The 20,110-nt window shown below is 44.5% G+C and overlaps 1 protein-coding gene across 1 annotated transcript in view; it reads left to right on the top strand.

The window, feature by feature from the left end:
- Nucleotides 1–20,110, top strand: part of ZPLD1 (zona pellucida like domain containing 1) — a 473,205-nt gene that overhangs the window by 118,367 nt on the left and 334,728 nt on the right. The window contains exon 4 of the mRNA XM_069204797.1: nt 18,885–19,069. Within this exon, the coding sequence (XP_069060898.1) occupies nt 18,885–19,069 (185 nt within the window). The remainder of the gene's footprint in view (nt 1–18,884; nt 19,070–20,110) is intronic.

Raw genomic sequence — 20,110 nt, 5'->3', positions numbered from 1 at the left:
GCGGTGCCAGGGTACACCCAAAGACCTCGGGTACTTTCCTGATTCAGACCACAGAAACTCAGAGTCTTCTAGGTGAAGTCAAAGATCAAATTTATTGGCTGCAACCAAGTGACAAGCGTCCTAGAAGTACAACAGCACGGTTTGTATGTTCTCAGGAGACTGTGTTTCAATGCAAAGTCACGTTTCCTTATATACAGTTTTTTAAGCTTCAGGCAAACATTCTTGACATTTTGGTTGGTCATTCACATGTTTTCACTACAAAGGAAAAAACAGTGTCATGATGAAACCTCATATTTCATGTCATCCAACCCATAATAAATTACCCGGCAAGGCCTAGTATTTTACATCAGATAAGTGTGGACCCCCAATAAAAACGGGCACCTCCCCCTCGTAAAGTAAGAAGAAGAAAAGAGCAGGTGCAGGTGTGAGCAAGATTAGGCAGGGTGTGTGAGCAATAATCAGGGTTTTATGGCATGGTGTGCCTTGATGCTATCTGATTCGGCCACTGGGAGAGGGACTGACCAAACAGGTTTGGCCTGAGGCAATGGTTCCAGCTTGCCCAGGTCAGAGAAAAGTCAATCAAGGTGTACATGTCCTTGGAATCAAATCTGACTGTATTATAAGCCTATGTGAGGGCAACTTTTAAAAATGGCTGCCGTGTATAAAATGGGAGCCACGAGTGCAGGACGAAAATGGCGATTTCGAGGTGAAAACGCTGCTGGAATTGAGCGAAAATGCTCATGCTTAGTGTACTAGTCATTATCGGTCTTTTGATACTAAAATCGTACTGCTGTGGCAAAGTAAATTACATGGGTCCAGAATTTTTAGAACCACAAACCCTCCTTTTGCCCTTACATAGGCAATAAACCTATTCTCATGCTAATCTGAGTCCAGGTCTATGTTTATAAGGCCATGGAGATGTTGCTGGAGCAAAATTCTAGTACTTGGTAACTCTCTCTGGACAGGTCTCCTCGAACATGAAGTAGCACAAAAGCCCACATATGGCAGGACAAAATAAGGAATACCTCTATCTGCAGTAGGTGGCATAAGATCACACACCCAACAATTAGTGATGTTCACTACTAACTAGTGTTGATGCAGAAGCTGTACAAAAGAATTGCTTACGAATTCTGAACTTCTAACCTGCTCATGTTCAGGAAAAGGGTGAAAAGAGTGCAAAGAAACAATAGTAGGAAAAGACATAGGTTGGGAAGTGGGTGCAGAAGTCAATTGAGTAGAGAAAAACAATCCCACCCATAAATGACAACGTCATGTTTAAAAGACACTAGAAAACACGTTATTAAGAACATATGGACAAAAGGAGAAAGTAGTGACCACTATTACAAATGAAATAATAATTTCTCACAACCCTAACCAAAAAGCAAATCCTAAAATTATCTAGTAACATTTTTAGGGCTCCTCTGCATTTCAGTAATTTTTGTATGTTCAGGTGGAACAGTGGTGACTCTCATCAATGCTCTAAGGTGAAAAGGGGGCACTCTTTCCACAGAAAATGGACTTTATTCTGCTTTTACTAAACAGAATAGTACTTTAAAACAATGCCAGCAAAATAATCAGTCTCCTAACACCTAGTCTATACAATCAAACGGAAACCTCTTGTGAAACCAACTATGCCCAGAGTCCGTTCAAAAAGCCTCTCTGGCAGGCTTCTATTTTCCATCAAATTTTCTTTTGTTGTTTTCTTTCACATGGGCCTCTCAATTCAGGCCTCTTCGTGAGAAAAGTACTGCTTAGTTGGAGTGCCCTCCTGGCAAACACCCACAGCTCACTCGAAAGTCTCAATGTCTTAAAGCAATGCACCAGTGTCTCTCCTCTGTGGCAGACACTACAAACAATGTGCTCTTCATTGATCAAGGGCACAAATCATCTCATGCAGACCCAAGCACCATTAGTTGGGAAATAGCTCAAGCTCAGCAGCACTTTCAGACTCCAACACTCATTATTTAGTGTCAGAGGACGCTCAAGCTGCTCTTTCATGGGCACCACAATATAGTGCCTTTTTCCAAACTTGAAATCTCCGGTGCACTGCCATTCTTCCGTTGGAGCAAAGAAAAGGGGTTGTGTGGCCAAAACTCAGGCCAAGGGGCTGAAGGGATTGCACACTGTTAGAGGTTACCAGCACATGACAGGTAGAGAAATGAAACCTCAAAACAGCTCTGCTATCAACAACAGGAATCCTTCTCTTTAGCTCTTTTACACTGAAACTTTGGTTTTGTGATGTCCAACGCCGTCTGATGGAGCAAGTACGATACCATGCGCTGGCGATCGCTGTCCAGCTTTGCTACTTTCTGGGTGCTGAGACTGTAGGGCCAAGACGTCCGTCTTTCATCTGTAGCTGTCACTGATGGGAATTAGGCTTAAATCAATGTCCTGCAGGTTATTATGACTTGATACCCGCAGAATCTAGTGACGTAGGAAATGTGCCACAGTTGTTAGTTTCCTTCAATTTAGTAAAAAAAACAGTTCATGGTTTTTAGCAAGGGGACTGCAAGCAGGTGGTCTGCAATCTTCAAAGGAGTAGCCATACACCATGGGCATAAAATACAAAGACAAAGGCAGAAGGGCAAAACAGGGTCTCTAGCATCTTTAATTGGGTTCTCTCCATTATTCTCTGCCATCTATAGCTACATGAGAATTCTATCTGAATGGATTTCCTCACACAGTGGCATTGTCTAATGGGGTAAACACATATTTTCCTCAATGATTAAGTCTAGGTGTTCCTCCTTATCTTAGAACATCTCAATAGAGAAATCACATGATACCGATTATCAGGGACATGTAGAAACCTTCCTTTAAAAACTGTGCATCAGGTGCACTATGCAATACACAGGCTAATAGTCAAATGTGCAAACAAAAAGACAAGAACTAGAGGGTCCTGATATTTGCATGATTAGGACACATCTGATCCCACCAAAAATTAAAGTAGCAGGAACAGAAGGGAACCGAAAATCAAATTAAAATAGACATTGAAAATTCGTCATGTTCAAAAAGGTAAACATAAGATATCTCCTATTGAGATGGAAAACTTGTCTTACTATAATATTGAGTCAGTTAACCAGTCTATCGCTACCCTGACAGTCAGGCTGGAAAACATTGAAGCAGGCCCAAGGCAAATTCTTGAAAACCAGTCTGGTCATACCAAAGGGAATTATACATAACATGGGGGTCCCTGGTACATCACTGCAGTCTGGAAATGTGAACCTGAACAATACATCAATAATAATAAAAGGGCTGACTGGTGAAAGGAATTCGAAAAAGAGAAATGGGACTAGGACATAGCTAAAATCTCAATAACTAAGCATGATGCGACATTGGTCAGGGGAAGTAACAAAAGAAAAAATCTATAGGAAGAACAAAAAAAATTATTTGGGTGATAGTCAGGCATGTGACACAACACCAAGAGTACGGGTGATACACAAAGGCCAAAGTTACACAAATTTTAACTCTACCGTTGGCGACTACACCACTTACGGTACTCCTAGCTAATGTTTCAGTTCCTTCTTCAGGAAAAAATGAAAACCTGGTTTTCTTTTAAGGAACGAAAGCCATATGCTACTTAGGAAACAGAACATCATTAACTAATGTAATATAGAAATTAGGCCACCTTGAGTCACAGATCTATAATTTCATCCTTAGGTCCAATCAAGGCTACATAAATGTAGGGCTGCCTGTTCCTTTAAGGGAAGGGGCAGTAACATGACTAACTGCAGGTGACACACTTTGATCCTGTATATCTCTTTTTATTTTCCTTCAATAACATTATAGCCAAATAGACATGCACTGGTGAAGTGTTTGTCTCTTATGTTCACAGCATGAAATATCATTATCTGTGGAATTTAGTTACCAGAACAAGTTCAATCAACTGTTGCGTAGCGATTGGCATCGTCATGACCATCCCCTCACAACACAGGGGAGCTTGTAATAGTATCAAAAGCAGCAGCAAACATGCAAAAAACAAATAAAAAATAATAAAAACGCACAAAACGTCAAGCCATCAGATATACTTGCTGCGTATCAAGCACAAAAAGCATAGACAAAACAATAGCATGTGTGAATAAGCGGTGACACACAACACCATGTCATGTACTTTATGCACTGTAAACCTGCAGCCCAAAACCCAATATTTGGGCCTGTTTAATTTGTCAGGTTTAAAATCCTTACCCTCCTTTTGACAGTAGATCACCAGGCAATGGAAATCTGCTGTCAAATAAAACTTTACTGTTTCTCTTCTAACATACAGGACCAGCAAGAACAATTCATGATAGGACCAAATACATGAAAATAAATTTCCATTACTTAACTGTTACCCTCTTGTCAGTTACTTCGCAACATCAAGCCACCTTAGTTTTACCTTTCTAAAAGTAAAAATTGTTACACTGACACTCCATATTAATTTGGCACCTACAATTTCCACTGTGAAAAATAAGTCTTAATTGGCAAATCGTTCTCATTAAGGCATGTAGCCTTCAAAATTTTAGAAAAGGGCTGCATCTTATTTTCTGTCTAAGACTTAATGCAACACTTCGTTTTCTGTCAAATAAAAGCAACTAGCAGGCATCATTTTATTTTTTTACAGCGGAGACACAAATGTATCAGTTCTGCAGAGCATTTAACATGATGTTGGGACTTTCGAAGAAACCCCTTTTTTTTATATTTTCCCTTTGGAATTAAGTTCTTTAATTGTATTGATGTTCTTCTGGAGAAACCAGAAATCCCACTTCTGCATTTCACAGAGACAAGGCCCTAATTTAAAAGGTCACAAGTGTCAACATGACAGCCTCCTCCATTGTTTATGGGAAAACTAAAGATAGCATCTCAGCAGCGTGACTTGAGCCAGCCTCTGTAGCTCTCCTAGCTTCTGCCACTCTGAATCTGTCAAAGACAGTAGGCCTTCCTATTTTCCGTCTAACCTGCAATAATTCACTCTATTTAAAAAAAATATTTTTTCCTTTTTAGGCGCTAAAAAAATTATCTCTATTTCCAGATTATTAAACTACATTTACTGTGAATAATTCACAAACCTTAATAACACACATACCAGTTGTTAGAATAAATGCTTGTTGCAATCCCATGCAATGGTACATATTTCATCAACCTTGAATGAATGAACGTCTCAGTAGGCCCAGGTGAAGTTAGAACCTTCAACCTTGAAATTAAAACAAGCCTTTGTACTGGCACATTGACTCATTGAATCATAAGAAGGCACAACCTGCAAATATATATCAAACCTAAATGTATGCATTTACTGAAGCCTGAGACACTTTAAAAAGTACTCTGAATGAAAGAAAATGCAGTTTAAACAGTGCTTTTGCCCAAAATCGACTTTGATATTTTAGGCATTAAAAAATCAATATCCTACAATTTTCTTGCATAATATGCATTACCAGAATGTCTATTACACAATCCATGAGTCAGCCATTGAAAATATTAACTTATACTTTATAGAAATGAGCTTGTTTGCTCCTGCGCCAAGGGAAAATTCAAATCAAATCAAATCATTAACATTTATAAAGCGCGCTACTCACCCTTGCGGGTCTCAAGGCGCTAGGGGGGAAAGGGGGGGTTATCGCTGCTCGAACAGCCAAGTCTTTAGGAGTCTCCGGAAAGCGGAGTGGTCCTGGGTGGTCCTGAGGCTGGTGGGGAGGGAGTTCCAGGTCTTGGCCGCCAGGAAGGAGAAAGATCTCCCACCCGCCGTGGAGCGGCGGGTGCGAGGGACGGCAGCAAGTGCGAGGCCAGCGGAGCGGAGGGGGCGGGTGGGGACGTAGAAGCTGAGGCGTCTGTTGAGGTATTCCGGTCCCTTGTTGTGGAGGGCTTTGTGTGCGTGGGTGAGAAGACGGAAGGTGATCCTTTTGCTGACTGGGAGCCAATGCAGGTGTCTCAGGTGTGCGGAGATGTGGCTGTTGCGGGGTACGTCGAGGATGAGGCGGGCCGAGGCGTTTTGGATGCGTTGCAGGCGGTTTTGGAGTTTGGCGGTGGTCCCGGCGTAGAGGGTGTTGCCGTAATCCAGGCGACTCGTGACAAGGGCGTGGGTCACGGTTTTTCTGGTGTCGGCGGGGATCCAGCGGAAGATCTTGCGGAGCATGCGGAGAGTGAGGAAGCAGGCGGAGGACACGGCATTGACTTGCTTTGTCATGGTGAGAAGAGGGTCCAAGATGAAGCCGAGGTTGCGGGCGTGGTCTGCGGGGGTCGGTGCGGTGCCGAGGGCCGTGGGCCACCAGGAGTCGTCCCAGGCGGACGGGGTGTTGCCGAGGATGAGGACTTCCGTTTTTTCAGAGTTCAGCTTTAGGCGGCTGAGCCTCATCCAATCTGCGACGTCCTTCATACCCTCTTGTAGGTTGGTCTTGGCGCTGGCGGGGTCCTTGGTGAGGGAGAGTACAAGTTGGGTGTCGTCGGCGTAGGAGGTGATGATGATGTCGTGCTTGCGTACGATGTCGGCGAGGGGGCTCATGTAGACATTGAAGAGTGTCGGGCTGAGCGATGAGCCTTGAGGTACGCCGCAGATGATCTTGGTGGGTTCTGAGCGAAACGGAGGGAGGTAAACTCTTTGGGAGCGGTTAGCGAGGAAGGAGGCGATCCAGTCCAGGGCCTGGCCTTGGATCCCGGTGGAGCGTAGGCGGGTGATTAGGGTGCGGTGACAGACGGTGTCAAAGGCAGCCGAGAGGTCGAGGAGAATGAGGGCGACTGTTTCACCGTTGTCCATCAGGGTTCTGATGTCGTCTGTGACTGAGATGAGGGCGGTTTCCGTGCTGTGGTTGGTTCGGAATCCGGTTTGTGAAGGGTCGAGCAGGTTGTTGTCTTCCAGGAAGGTGGTCAGCTGTTTGTTGACGGTCTTTTCTATTACCTTGGCTGGGAAAGGTAGAAGAGAGATGGGGCGGAAGTTTTTCAGGTCGCTTGGGTCAGCCGTAGGTTTCTTTAGTAGGGCGTTGACTTCAGCGTGCTTCCAGCATTCGGGGAAGGTAGCAGAAGAAAAAGAAGAGTTGATGACGGTCTGGAGGTGCGGGGCGATGATGTCGTCGGCTTTGTTAAAGATGAAGTGCGGGCAGGGGTCCGAAGGGGCGCCGGAGTGGATAGAGTTCATGATGGATTTGGTTTCTTCCGTGTTGATGTGGGTCCAGTTGTTGAGGGTGATGTCCGGGGAAGCGGGTTCAGTGGTGTATGGTTGGGTCTGGTGTCCGAAGCTGTCGTGGAGGTCGCTGATCTTGCGATGGAAGAAAGTGGCGAGGGATTCGCACAAATCCTGTGAGGGCGTGACGGCGTTGGCGCTGGCGCTGGGGTTGGAGAACTCTTTGACGATGCTGAAGATACAAATGTCATTTTAGCAGTGCAACATAACTTAAATTAAATTTTAATGTTAGGAGGTCATAGTATAGGTATTAAGCTTTATAAATATTAAAAAACTATTTTGAAAGGCACTTATTTTTTAAATAATTTTTCCATAATTAATAATTTTCTTTTTAAAAATAAAAACCCAATTATTCTTTTTTTGTGATAATTCCACATATAAAAGCAAGCTGCATCCCTTGCCTATTATTTGGGATACATTAACTCACAAGCCTAAGCGCATAAGCCTAACTTGAAATGCGTCACATTTCTGCGCCACTTTCATTTAAAAGGAAGGTTATGCAAAATTCCACCCTTTGTTTAACTGGGAAAGTGCTGGCTGAATTGAACATTCCTATCAAATATACTGCAGCTGAAAAGTTTGCCTGTGAACATCTAATACAATGCATCTAAGAAAAATGCTGTAAATGTTTTTTTTTGTGCAAAAATAGATAATTTTTTTTTTTTCTTTTTGGGGGGCCCTATTTATATCTATTGAATGTGTTTTCTAATTTATTAAGCATTTAACGGCAGTTTTGTATATGTGCACAATTGCTCATTCTATAAATTAAAGAGCAACATATATCTATGTTAGCACATCACATGGTTCATTTCTGGATTTTTTCTAAGTTTCTACTTAATATTAATTAACCAACATTTTACTTAACAAACTGTAAACATCAAGAAGACCCATAAACACACATTGAGCTCATTTCAGATATAAACAGAAAACACTCAGTACACACAATACAGCGCGCTTTAGCTATTTTTCATAAATAGCGCCGTCGCAATTTACTTACAGAACCGTTTGCAGATCCTAGTTGTAAGTCATATTTACAAGAAAAAAGAAAACTTTTCTCAATTATTTCCAAGAATAGCGGACCCATACTTTATTAAATGTGATGGGGCCTACTCCGTGCTTCACATATAGTTCATAGGTTGGAGTTCCAATCGGAGGAACCGGACATGAGTCCTCCAACCGGGAGTCCCTTTTACAAACAAGACAAAACAAATTTCCAAGTCTGCTAAGACCAGGCATCTTCGCTCACTAGTCTAGCTTCAAACTTCAAAGGATTATCGTTTACGATAGTCTCGTGAATACACGAGTCCTTCGGCTTTGGTACTTGCAAGTTCCAAATCAAAGTGATCCTGAAGGGATACCAAACCAAATGTCCAACTAAGGACCAAACCAAGTGTCCAACTAAGGACTGGGAGACGCTCCACTTATACTTAACTGAAAATATCGATGACGTCACCAGAAGACTCGTCTTATCGTTTCGCTCTACCAAACATCAAGGGTCCAAATCAGGGCGATAGCCAGGGCAGCAGTCCTTCGTAGCCGTCGGGAAGCGGGGAACCTCGCATCAAAGACTTTCGGACCACGTCGACATGCAGGGGTCGATGAAGTGGCGGCCTTCCTCCAGAATTTTCACACGAAGCTCCCCACGGACCTCAGGCTTGGACCGGTACCGCTGGTATCGCCCCACGTTGGGCGCCAACTGAGGTACTGGGTTTTTCAGAACCGGTACTGATCCGGTAACCCAGCGGTGCCAGGGTACACCCAAAGACCTCGGGTACTTTCCTGATTCAGACTACAGAAACTCAGAGTCTTCTAGGTGAAGTCAAAGATCGAATTTATTGGCTGCAACCAAGTGACAAGCGTCCTAGAAGTACAACAGCACGGTTTGTATGTTCTCAGGAGACTGTGTTTCAATGCAAAGTCACGTTTCCTTATATACAGTTTTTTAAGCTTCAGGCAAACATTCTTGACATTTTGGTTGGTCATTCACATGTTTTCACTACAAAGGAAAAAACAGTGTCATGATGAAACCTCATATTTCATGTCATCCAACCCATAATAAATTACCCGGCAAGGCCTAGTATTTTACATCAGATAAGTGTGGACCCCCAATAAAAACGGGCACCTCCCCCTCGTAAAGTAAGAAGAAGAAAAGAGCAGGTGCAGGTGTGAGCAAGATTAGGCAGGGTGTGTGAGCGATAATAAGGGTTTTATGGCATGGTGTGCCTTGATGCTATCTGATTCGGCCACTGGGAGAGGGACTGACCAAACAGGTTTGGCCTGAGGCAATGGTTCCAGCTTGCCCAGGTCAGAGAAAAGTCAATCAAGGTGTACATGTCCTTGTAATCAAATCTGACTGTATTATAAGCCTATGTGAGGGCAACTTTTAAAAATGGCTGCCGTGTATAAAATGGGAGCCACGAGTGCAGGACGAAAATGGCGATTTCGAGGTGAAAACGCTGTTGGAATTGAGCGAAAATGCTCATGCTTAGTGTACTAGTCATTATCGGTCTTTTGATACTAAAATCGTACTGCTGTGGCAATGTAAATTACATGGGTCCAGAATTTTTAGAACCACAGTCGACGGAATCTTCCCCCTGCAACCGCAGGCACCAAAAGACTGCATCACCGGGCCTCTGGGTCTCCTCTCAGCACAACGAGCGAGGTCCCTTGAACTCAGCAACTCTGTCCAAGTGACTCCCACAGTCCAGTGACTCTTCAGTCCAAGTTTGGTGGAGGTAAGTCCTTGCCTCCCCATGCTAGACTGCATTGCTGGGAACCGCGTGATTTTCAGCTGCTCCGGCTCCTGTGCACTCTTCCAGGATTTCCTTTGTGCACAGCCAAGCCTCGGTCCCCGGCACTTTAACCTGCAGTGCACGACCTCCTGAGTTGTCCTCCTGCATCGTGGGACCTTCCTTTGTGACTTCGGGTGAGCTCCGGTTCACTCCACTTTGTAGTGGCTGTTCTGGCACTTCTGCGGGTGCTGCTTGCTTCTGAGTGGGCTCTTTGTCTTGCTGGACGCCCCCTCTGTCTCCTCACGCAATTGGCGACATCCTGGTCCCTCCTGGGCCACAGAAGCATCCAAAAACCCTAACCTCAACCTTTGCAGCTAGCAAGGCTTGTTTGCGTCTTTCTGCACGGAAACACCTCTGCAAGTCTCTTCACCACGTGGGACATCCATCCTCCAAAGGGGAAGTTTCTAGCCCTTGTCATTCTTGCAGAATCTACAGCTTCTACCATCGGGTGGCAGCTTCTTTGCACCCACAGCTGGCATTTCCTGGGCATCTGCCCACTCCCGACTTGATCGTGACTCTTGGACTTGGTCCCCTTGTTCCACAGGTACTCTCGTCAGGAAATCCATCGTTGTTGCATTGCTGGTGTTGGTCTTCCTTGCAGAATTCCCCTATCACGACTTCTGTGCACTCTGGGGAACTTAGGTGCACTTTGCACCCACTTTTCAGGGTCTTGGGGTGGGCTATTTTTCTAACCATCACTGTTTTCTTACAGTCCCAGCGACCCTCTACAAGCTCACATAGGTTTGGGGTCCATTCGTGGTTCGCATTCCACTTCTAGAGCATATGGTTTGTGTTGCCCTTGTACCTATGTGCTCTCATTGCAACCTATTGTGACTATACATTGCTTGCACTGTTTTCTATTGCTATTACTGCATATTTTGGTATTGTGTACATATATCTTGTGTACATTTGCTATCCTCATACTGAGGGTACTCACTGAGATACTTTGGCATATTGTCATAAAAATAAAGTACCTTTATTTTTAGTATATCTGTGTATTGTGTTTTCTTATGATATTGTGCATATGACACTAGTGGTATAGTAGGAGCTTTACACGCCTCCTAGTTCAGCCTATGCTGCTCTGCTAAGCTACCTTTTCTATCAGCCTAAGCTGCTAGACACCCCTCTACACTAATAAGGGATACCTGGAGCAAAGTGTAAGTACCCCTTGGTACCCACTACAAGCCGGGCCAGCCTCCTACACATCCTCTAAAGGGGAAGTTTCTAGCCCTCTTCGTTCTTGCAGAATCCACAGCTTCTACCATCCAGTGGCAGCTTCTTTGCACCCTCAGCTTGCATTTCCTGGGCATCTGCCCACTCTTGACTTTGTCGCGACTCTTGGACTTGGTCCCCTTGTTCCACAGGTACTCTCGTCAGGAAATCCATCGTTGTTGCATTGCTGGTGTTGGTCTTCCTTGCAGAATTCCCCTATCACGACTTCTGTGCACTCTGGGGAACTTAGGTGCACTTTGCACCCACTTTTCAGGGTCTTGGGGTGGGCTATTTTTCTAACCATCACTGTTTTCTTACAGTCCCAGCGACCCTCTACAAGCTCACATAGGTTTGGGGTCCATTCGTGGTTCGCATTCCACTTCTAGAGCATATGGTTTGTGTTGCCCTTGTACCTATGTGCTCTCATTGCAACCTATTGTGACTATACATTGCTTGCACTGTTTTCTATTGCTATTACTGCATATTTTGGTATTGTGTACATATATCTTGTGTACATTTGCTATCCTCATACTGAGGGTACTCACTGAGATACTTTGGCATATTGTCATAAAAATAAAGTACCTTTATTTTTAGTATATCTGTGTATTGTGTTTTCTTATGATATTGTGCATATGACACTAGTGGTATAGTAGGAGCTTTACACGCCTCCTAGTTCAGCCTATGCTGCTCTGCTAAGCTACCTTTTCTATCAGCCTAAGCTGCTAGACACCCCTCTACACTAATAAGGGATACCTGGAGCAAAGTGTAAGTACCCCTTGGTACCCACTACAAGCCGGGCCAGCCTCCTACACATCCTCTAAAGGGGAAGTTTCTAGCCCTCTTCGTTCTTGCAGAATCCACAGCTTCTACCATCCAGTGGCAGCTTCTTTGCACCCTCAGCTTGCATTTCCTGGGCATCTGCCCACTCTTGACTTTGTCGCGACTCTTGGACTTGGTCCCCTTGTTCCACAGGTAGTCTCGTCCGGAAATCCACTTTGGTTGCATTGCTGGTGTTGGTTTTCCTTGCAGAATTCCCCTAACACGACTTCTGTGCTCTCTGGGGAATATAGGTGCACTTTACACCTACTTTTCAGGGTCTTGGGGTTGGCTATTTTTCTAACCCTCACTGTTTTCTTACAGTCCCAGCGACCCTCTACAAGCTCACATAGGTTTGGGGTCCATTCGTGGTTCGCATTCCACTTCTAGAGTATATGGTTTGTGTTGCCCCTATACCTATGTGCTCCTATTGCAATCTACTGTAATTCGACATTGCTTGCATTACTTCCTTTTGCTATTACTGCATATTTTTGGTATTGTGTATATATATCTTGTGTATATTTGGCATCCTCTCACTGAGGGTACTCACTGAGATACTTTTGGCATATTGTCATAAAAATAAAGTGCCTTTATTTTTAGTATATCTGTGTATTGTGTTTTCTTATGATATTGTGCATATGACACCAGTGGTATAGTAGGCGCTTTGCATGTCTCCTAGTTCAGCCTAAGCTGCTCTGCTATGGTTACCTTCTATCAGCCTAAGCTGCTAGAAACACCTCTTCTACACCAATAAGGGATAACTGGACCTGGTACAGAGTGTAAGTACCCCTTGGTACCCACTACAAGCCAGGCCAGCCTCCTACAGTGATAATATGCCAAATGTATCTCAGAGGATATACTCCCTTAGGAGGTAAGTAATACACACAAAATATATATACACAAACCAAAAATCAGGTAAGTAATAGTTAGAAAAGTAGTGCAAACAATGAAGAACACAATAGAATACAATAGGGAGAAATGGGCCCAGGGGCAACACAAACCCTATACTCCAAAAGTGGAAGGCGAACCACAAATAGACGCCAGGCCTAGTGTAGTGTGTAGAGGGTTGCTGGGAGTGTAAGAAAACACTAAGGGTGTCCATGATACCCCACCCCAAGACCCTGAAAAGTAGGAGTGAAGTTACCCTACTACCCCAGAAAGACAGTAAAGTCGAGATAGGGGATTCTGCAAGGACAACAACTGACTGCAAAACACTGAAGGTGGATTTCTGGACCTGAGGACCTGTAAAGGAAGGGGAACAAGTTCAAGAGTCACGTAAGTGTCCGGGGGGGGGGCAGGAGCCCACTAAACCCCGGATGAAGGTGCCGAAGGGCTGCCTCCAGGTGGACGAAGCCAAAGATTCTGCAACAACAGAAGGTGCCAGGAACTTATCCTTTGGTCAGAAGATGTCCCACGGCATGCTGGAGGATGCAGAGTTGTTTCCACACAGAAAGACTGGAAACAAGCTGTGCTAGCTGCAACAGTCGCAGTTGAGGATTGTGGGTGCTGCCAGGGCCCAGGAAGGACCAGGAGCTCGCCCCTTGGAAGAGCAGACAGAGGGGGCGCTCTGCAACACAGAGAGCCCACGCAGAGGCGGGCAGAACCCGCAGAAGCACCTGAACAGGCACTTAGAAGATCTGAGGACAACAGTCGACTCAGAGCCACAAAAGAGGGTCTCACGACGTCGGAGTGCAAATCAACGAGTTGGACAATGCAGGACGGAGTGCTGGGGACCTGGGCTAGGCTGTGCACAAAGGAAGTTTTGTAAAAGTGCACAGAAGCCCTTGCAGCTGCAGTTCACGCAGTACACAGGATTGCTGTCTGGCGTCGGGAGGCAAGGACTTACCTCCACCAAATTTGGGCAGAAGGGCCACTGGACTGTCGAAGACACTTGGACCCAGCTCCTGTGTTCCAGGACCACGCTCATCAGGATGAGAGGGGTCCCAGAAGACCGGTGATGCAGAGGTTTGGTGCCTGCGTTAGCAGGGGGAAGATTCTGTCGACCCACGGGAGATTTCTTCTTGGCTTCCAGTGCAGGGTGAAGGCTGACAGCCCTCAGAGCATGCACCACCAGGAAACAGTCGAGAAAGCCGGCAGGATGAGGTTGGTAGTCTTCTTGTTACTTTGGTGCGGTTATGCAGGCATCCTGGACCAGTCAGCGGTCGATCCTTGGCAGAAGAGGGAAGTGCAGAGGAACTGTGGTGAGCTCTTGCATTCATTTTCTGCTGGGATGCCCACAGGAGAGACCCTAAATAGCCCACAGAGGAGGATTGGCTACAGAGAAAGGTAAGCACCTATCAGGCGGGGTCTCTGACGTCACCCGCTGGCACTGGCCACTCAGAGCTGTCCATTGTGCCCTCACACCTCTGCATCCTAGATGGGACACACTGGAGGAGCTCTGGGCACCTCCCCTGAGAGGTGCTGGTCAGGGATTGGTCACTCCCCTTTCCTTTGTCCGGTTTCTCGCCAGAGCAGGGCTGGCGGGATCCCTGAACCGGTGAAGACTGGCTTATGCAAGGAGGGCACCATCTGTGCCATTCAAAGCATTTCCAGAGGCCAGAAGAGGCTACTCCTCCCAGGCCCTTCACACCTATTTCCAAAGAGAGAGGGTGTAAAACCCTCTCTCAGAGGAAATTGTTTGTTCTGCCTTCCTGGGACCAGGCTGCCCAGGCCCCAGGGGGGCAGAAACCTGTCTGAGGGGTTGGCAGCAGTGGTAGCTTCAGTGGAGACCCCCGGAAAAGTTAGTTTGGCAGTACCCGGGCTCTATGCTGCAGACCCGGGGATGCATGGAATTGTCCCACCAATACCAGAATGGGGAGACAATTCCATGATCCTAGACATGTTACATGGCCATGTTCGGATTTACCATTGTGACACTACACATAGGTATTGGCCTATATGTAGTGCACACATGTAATGGTGTCCCCGCACTCACAAAGTCCAGGGAATTTGCCCTGAACAATATGGGGTCACCTTGGCTAGTGTCAGGGTGCCCACACACTAAGTAACTTTGCACCTAACCTTCACCAAGTGAGGGTTAGACATATAGGTGACTTATAAGTTACTTAAGTGCGGTGTAAAATGGCTGTGAAATAACGTGGATGTTATTTCACTCAGGCTGTAGTGGCAGTCCTGTGTAAGAATTGTCTGAGCTCCCTATGGGTGGCAAATGAAATGCTGTGGCCCATAGGGATCTCCTGGAACCCCAATCCCTGGGTACCTAGGTACCATATAAAAAGGGAATTATAAGGGTGTTTCAATGTACCAATGAGAATTTGTAAAATTTGTCACTAGCCTGCAGTGACAATTTTAAAAGCAGAGAGAGCATAAACACTGAGGTTCTGGTTAGCAGAGCCTCAGTGATATAGTTAGGCACCACACAGGGAACACATACAGGGCATACTTTATGAGCACTGGGGTCCTGACTAGCAGGATCCCAGTGACACATAGGCAAAAACAACCATACATACAGTAAAAATGGGGGTAACATGCCAGGCAAGATGGTACTTTCCTACAGCATCTGAGTGACCAGTGCCAGCAGGTGACGTCAGAGACCTCTCCTGATATGTTCTTACCTGGTTAGGTGACCAATCCCCCTCTCAGGGCTATTTAGGGTCTCTCCTCTGGGTGTTAATTCAAATTTGGATTGTAAGACTTCAGCAGGTATCCTCTCCATCCTTTATTTCATCTTCAACCAACGGATGAATGGCTGACTGCTCCAGGAACTCTACAAAACTGCAACAAGGGAGCAAAGACGTCTTCTGCAAACTTGTAACTTCAGCTCCTGCCAGCAACTGCAACAGTTTCCAGGTCGTGCATCCTCCGAGGACTGCCTGTCTTCAGCCTGCACCAGAAGAACCGAAGGAATCTTCTGTGGAGTTATGTAGTCACTTCCCTGCTTCAGCAGGCACCTATGTGCAGCAACGACCGGTGGCTTGGACTCCCTCTCCAGGTGACTGGAATGGATCCAGCAACACAGGTGGTGGACTAAAGTGACTCCGCCAGTCCCAACGCCCGTCTGTCCAACTTTCGGGGAGTTAAGAGCTTGCCTCGCCACGCAAGATAGTACCCCTGTGCACAGTATGACTTGCAATTGCTAAGGCTTGTGTACGACTTTCTAAGAAGTTCTCCATGCAGAGCACAGCTTAGGCCCCCAGCACTCCATCCTGCAACGCACAGCTTCCTGAGTGGCTCTCCAACAGCGTGGGAATCCTCTGTGTCTTGCTGTGTGGGCCTCCATTTGCACCTCCTTTGTCCCCGTGCTGTGGGAATCCTGTGTGTGCTGCCTGGTCTTCAGAGGGCTCCCTGAGTTGCTAAGAGCCCCCTCTATCTCTCCCTCCTGGGTATAGGCCACCAGGTCCCTCCTGGCCCCTGGCATCGCCATTTTCCACTGACTGCGAGCTTTCCGTGTGCTGTTGGCAGAATCCAGTGACGCAAACCAGATTGCATTCATCCATCCGGCGTGGGACATTTTCTGCACCAACCAGGAATCTGCATCTGTCTTCTTTATTGCAATATTGACTTGATCTTCTCACCAGTGGTTCTTCTTTTGCACCTTCTTCCGCGTTATCAGGGGCTCATTTTCTCCCTGGACTCTTCAGTGCTTCTTGGACTTGGTCCCCTTCTTCCACAGGTCTTCAGGTCCAGGAATCCATTGTTGGTGTCTTGCAATCTCTTCTGGTTCTTGCATTATCTTCTATCATGACTTCTAGTGTGTTTTAGCAAACTTGCTGTGTTTTACTCCTGCTTTCCTGGGCTCTGGATTGGGGTATTTTACTTACCTTTGGTGCTTTCTTACACTTCCAGCACCCCTCTACACACTACACTTGCCTCGATGGGAAACCGGCTTTCGCATTCCACTATGTTAGTATATGGTTTGTGCTCCCCCTAGGCTCATTGCAACCTATTGTGGTTTTTACTATTTGCACTGTTTTCCTGCTGTGTACTTACCTGTTTCCGGTTAATAGTGTATATATTGTGTGATTTACTTACCTCCTAAGGGAGTATAGCCTACAAAGTATTTTTGGCATTGTGTGACTAAAATAAAGTACCTTATTTTTGTAACACTGAGTATTGTCTTTCTTGTGTGTAAGTACTGTGTGACTACAGTGGTATTGCAAGAGCGTTGCATGTCTCCTAGTTCAGCCTAAGCTGCTCCGCTACACCTACCTCCATCAGCCTAAGCTGCTAGAACACTACTACTTCACCAATAAGGGATAACTGGACCTTGTATAAGGTGTAAGTATCTGTGGTACCCTCTACAAACCAGGCCAGCCACCTACACACTGTTAACCCATATCCCTGTTACATGACATATAAAAAGGATGCATAGTGCACAAAAAACTCCATATCATCTGAAAGGATCCACTACCATGTGGGACGCAGCTACAAATAACAACAGGTAAGGAAGGATCAGTTGTTAAATGAAACACCTAACTTTATCCAATCTGTGTTTTATTTCTGGATCAGCACTAGCTTCGCCTTTCTCATTGATTATGAAGGTTTTATTCAAATCCCCTCTGTGACTGAATTGTAAAGATGTGTTAAAGTGCACATTTTCAAACATATATTTATATATAAAACGTATGTATATTTATATCATGCCACGGTTTAATGGTGGACTTTGAAACTGGTGAATAAAGTTCTTATCCAGCACAATTAACCTCCTGCGATCCTGGCAAAATCACTTAATCAACCCTTTCCTAAAAGCCACAAGCAATAGCAAAGCCAATAGGTTGTACTTATGCAAGATCTATTGACTTTGTGTATGCTATTTTTTAACCATGTACAGTGGCTGCTATGCAATATGGCTGAAAGTAAAAAAAAAAAAAAGTGCTATGGCTCGGGCAACGCTTGCTCCATCATAGCGCTTTTTTATTTTATTTTGAAAAATGCTGCAAAGCTTTACAACATGGCAAAAAAGATTGACAAAGCCAATAGGTCTCAAATAGCTGAGACCTATTGGCTTTATCAATGCTTTGGGAAAATGTGATATGATGAGGCTAGCGCTGGACGTGTCTAACTTATTCATTAGGTTGAGCGCACAAGCACTTTGACCTGTTGTAATCTATCTGTGGGCTTTTAACTACTCCCACCACACGCCCATCACTATCACTCGTTAATGGGCTTGCCTTTCAAAAATCCTTTGTTATCTTTGGCAAATGCTTTACTTTCGTGACTGCTTGGGGCAATTTTGTTTCCTCCTTGGACACTAACCCTGCTACAAGGATAATTGCAAGTTTACCGATGCGATTGACTGCAAGCAAATTTATTTTTCTTTTTGCGTCTCTTCTTCGGGCTCATGCCCATGGTGCTTTGAATCGGCTCGCTTATGTCAACTGTTTCACTTTTAATTTTCAATTTATGTGGCAAGAAAAGTCCAGTTAGGAATTTACGACTCTAACAACTCTAACTAGAGCAAACGAGAGACCCATTGTATTACAAATTCTACTTTGCAATGGTTTGGTTTTGCCAAAGATGTGCAGAAATTCAACAAGCATTGCCAAAGTGAAAATAATTGCTAGATAGCGCAGTTGGCAGTGGGGGCAACTGGGGCCACATATCGCTCTGCACGAGTGGTATAGGGAGGTTGGGAAGGGGCAAAGGGACAGCGAAATGGAGTGGCAGTACAGTGGAGGGATGACATCCAGCATCTACTTTAATTCAAATGTAAATTCCGTGATCTGCTAAGCCTTTAAGAGAGCTCACCCAGCCAATGGCGACGTTTGAAAAATACTACTAGCCAATGGCTGAAGAGGGGTTATCTAAAGCGCCCTCTTCTTTTGTATGTATTTATGTGTGCGTAAATGATATTCTTTTCTCTTGAAACTCTCCGAAATTGCAATGTATGAAACAAGAGCCTACAATTTGTACTTCAATGTCTTTACTTAGAGATGTATCCTTTTTGTTCCAAACTATAGGTAAATAGTACAACTGGAGATGGTGTTTTCAAGGACTTTTCCAACATTCAGAATGTTAACATCAGTGGAATTGTCAAATCTAAAGACTTCACCTTGGGTGTAGTAACATACAACCCAGACCTTGCATACTTATATTCTTGTGTTTACCCATTGGAATACTTTTTGAATAACACCAGAATGGATGTGTAAGTTAATCCACATAATTTTATGTTTCCTTGTGTCTCACTGCTTACTGATCATTTACTACTGCTGTAACTATTTATATACATACATTTGGATTACTACATTTTACATAAATACTTCGGAACTGGCATTGGATAAGAACCACTGAAAATACAGTGCATTTTGGCTATTACCTGCTTGCAAAGACCCTCTAATTTTGCTATATGTCTCTGCAATGTCATTATAATATATTTTCTGTTAATATCTCTAGAATATTTGCTGAAAGTTTGCTCTCTTTTGTTTATTATTTTAAGGGGTTTTATTGGGCCAACTAGAACTCTATGGGATCATAATGCCACATGATTAAATGATATACCTTAGGGGTACATACATATATATATTTTAAATAATGGATGTTTTGCATTCAAATTCGTAGCTCATGTACAAATGTAAATATTACAATGAATACATTGAAAAGTACATTTCTTTTTAGATATTTCCTAACTGGGTGGTTGGTCATCGGTCTTGCTCGATCCATCTGCTTCATTTGCTTCATGGTTATGGTGACTAGAGGAGAGGTAGAGATGGATATATTTTAGTGATTCTTGGAGAGTGACTTTAAGTACATCAGGATAAGGTATTCACATAGAGGTGAAGCAAAAGAGTAGTAAAGGCAGAAGAAAGAGTAATAGTGAAATGGGCAAAGAAATGTCCCCAGCATAGTTGATACTTTTCTTGATTTCCAATTACATTATGGATAGGAGACATGGTCACAGCTGTATCGACCTTTAAGTGTCTGTTGGTGGCATTTAGATAACTAATTGACTCAAGCAGCATAGGTCACTAAAAAGTTCATTGGCAGATTTCAAAGTACTTCTAGAAATGTAAGAAGCAACAATGATACGATATCCACATTTTAAGAGTCTTGATGAATTTGAAATGATCTGCCACCTGCAGAAGAACAGGAGGAAGCAAATTTAATAACTGAACAACATCGGCGGGGAAATCCTTAGCAAAGCCTGATCACTAAATGGAGTGAATCACCACGAGATTGTGCTCTAGAT

The sequence above is a fragment of the Pleurodeles waltl genome, chromosome 8, assembly GCF_031143425.1.
Source record: "Pleurodeles waltl isolate 20211129_DDA chromosome 8, aPleWal1.hap1.20221129, whole genome shotgun sequence".
In the NCBI taxonomy this organism is placed as follows: Eukaryota; Metazoa; Chordata; class Amphibia; order Caudata; family Salamandridae; genus Pleurodeles; species Pleurodeles waltl.
This window is presented reverse-complemented; position numbering and strand designations above follow the sequence as displayed.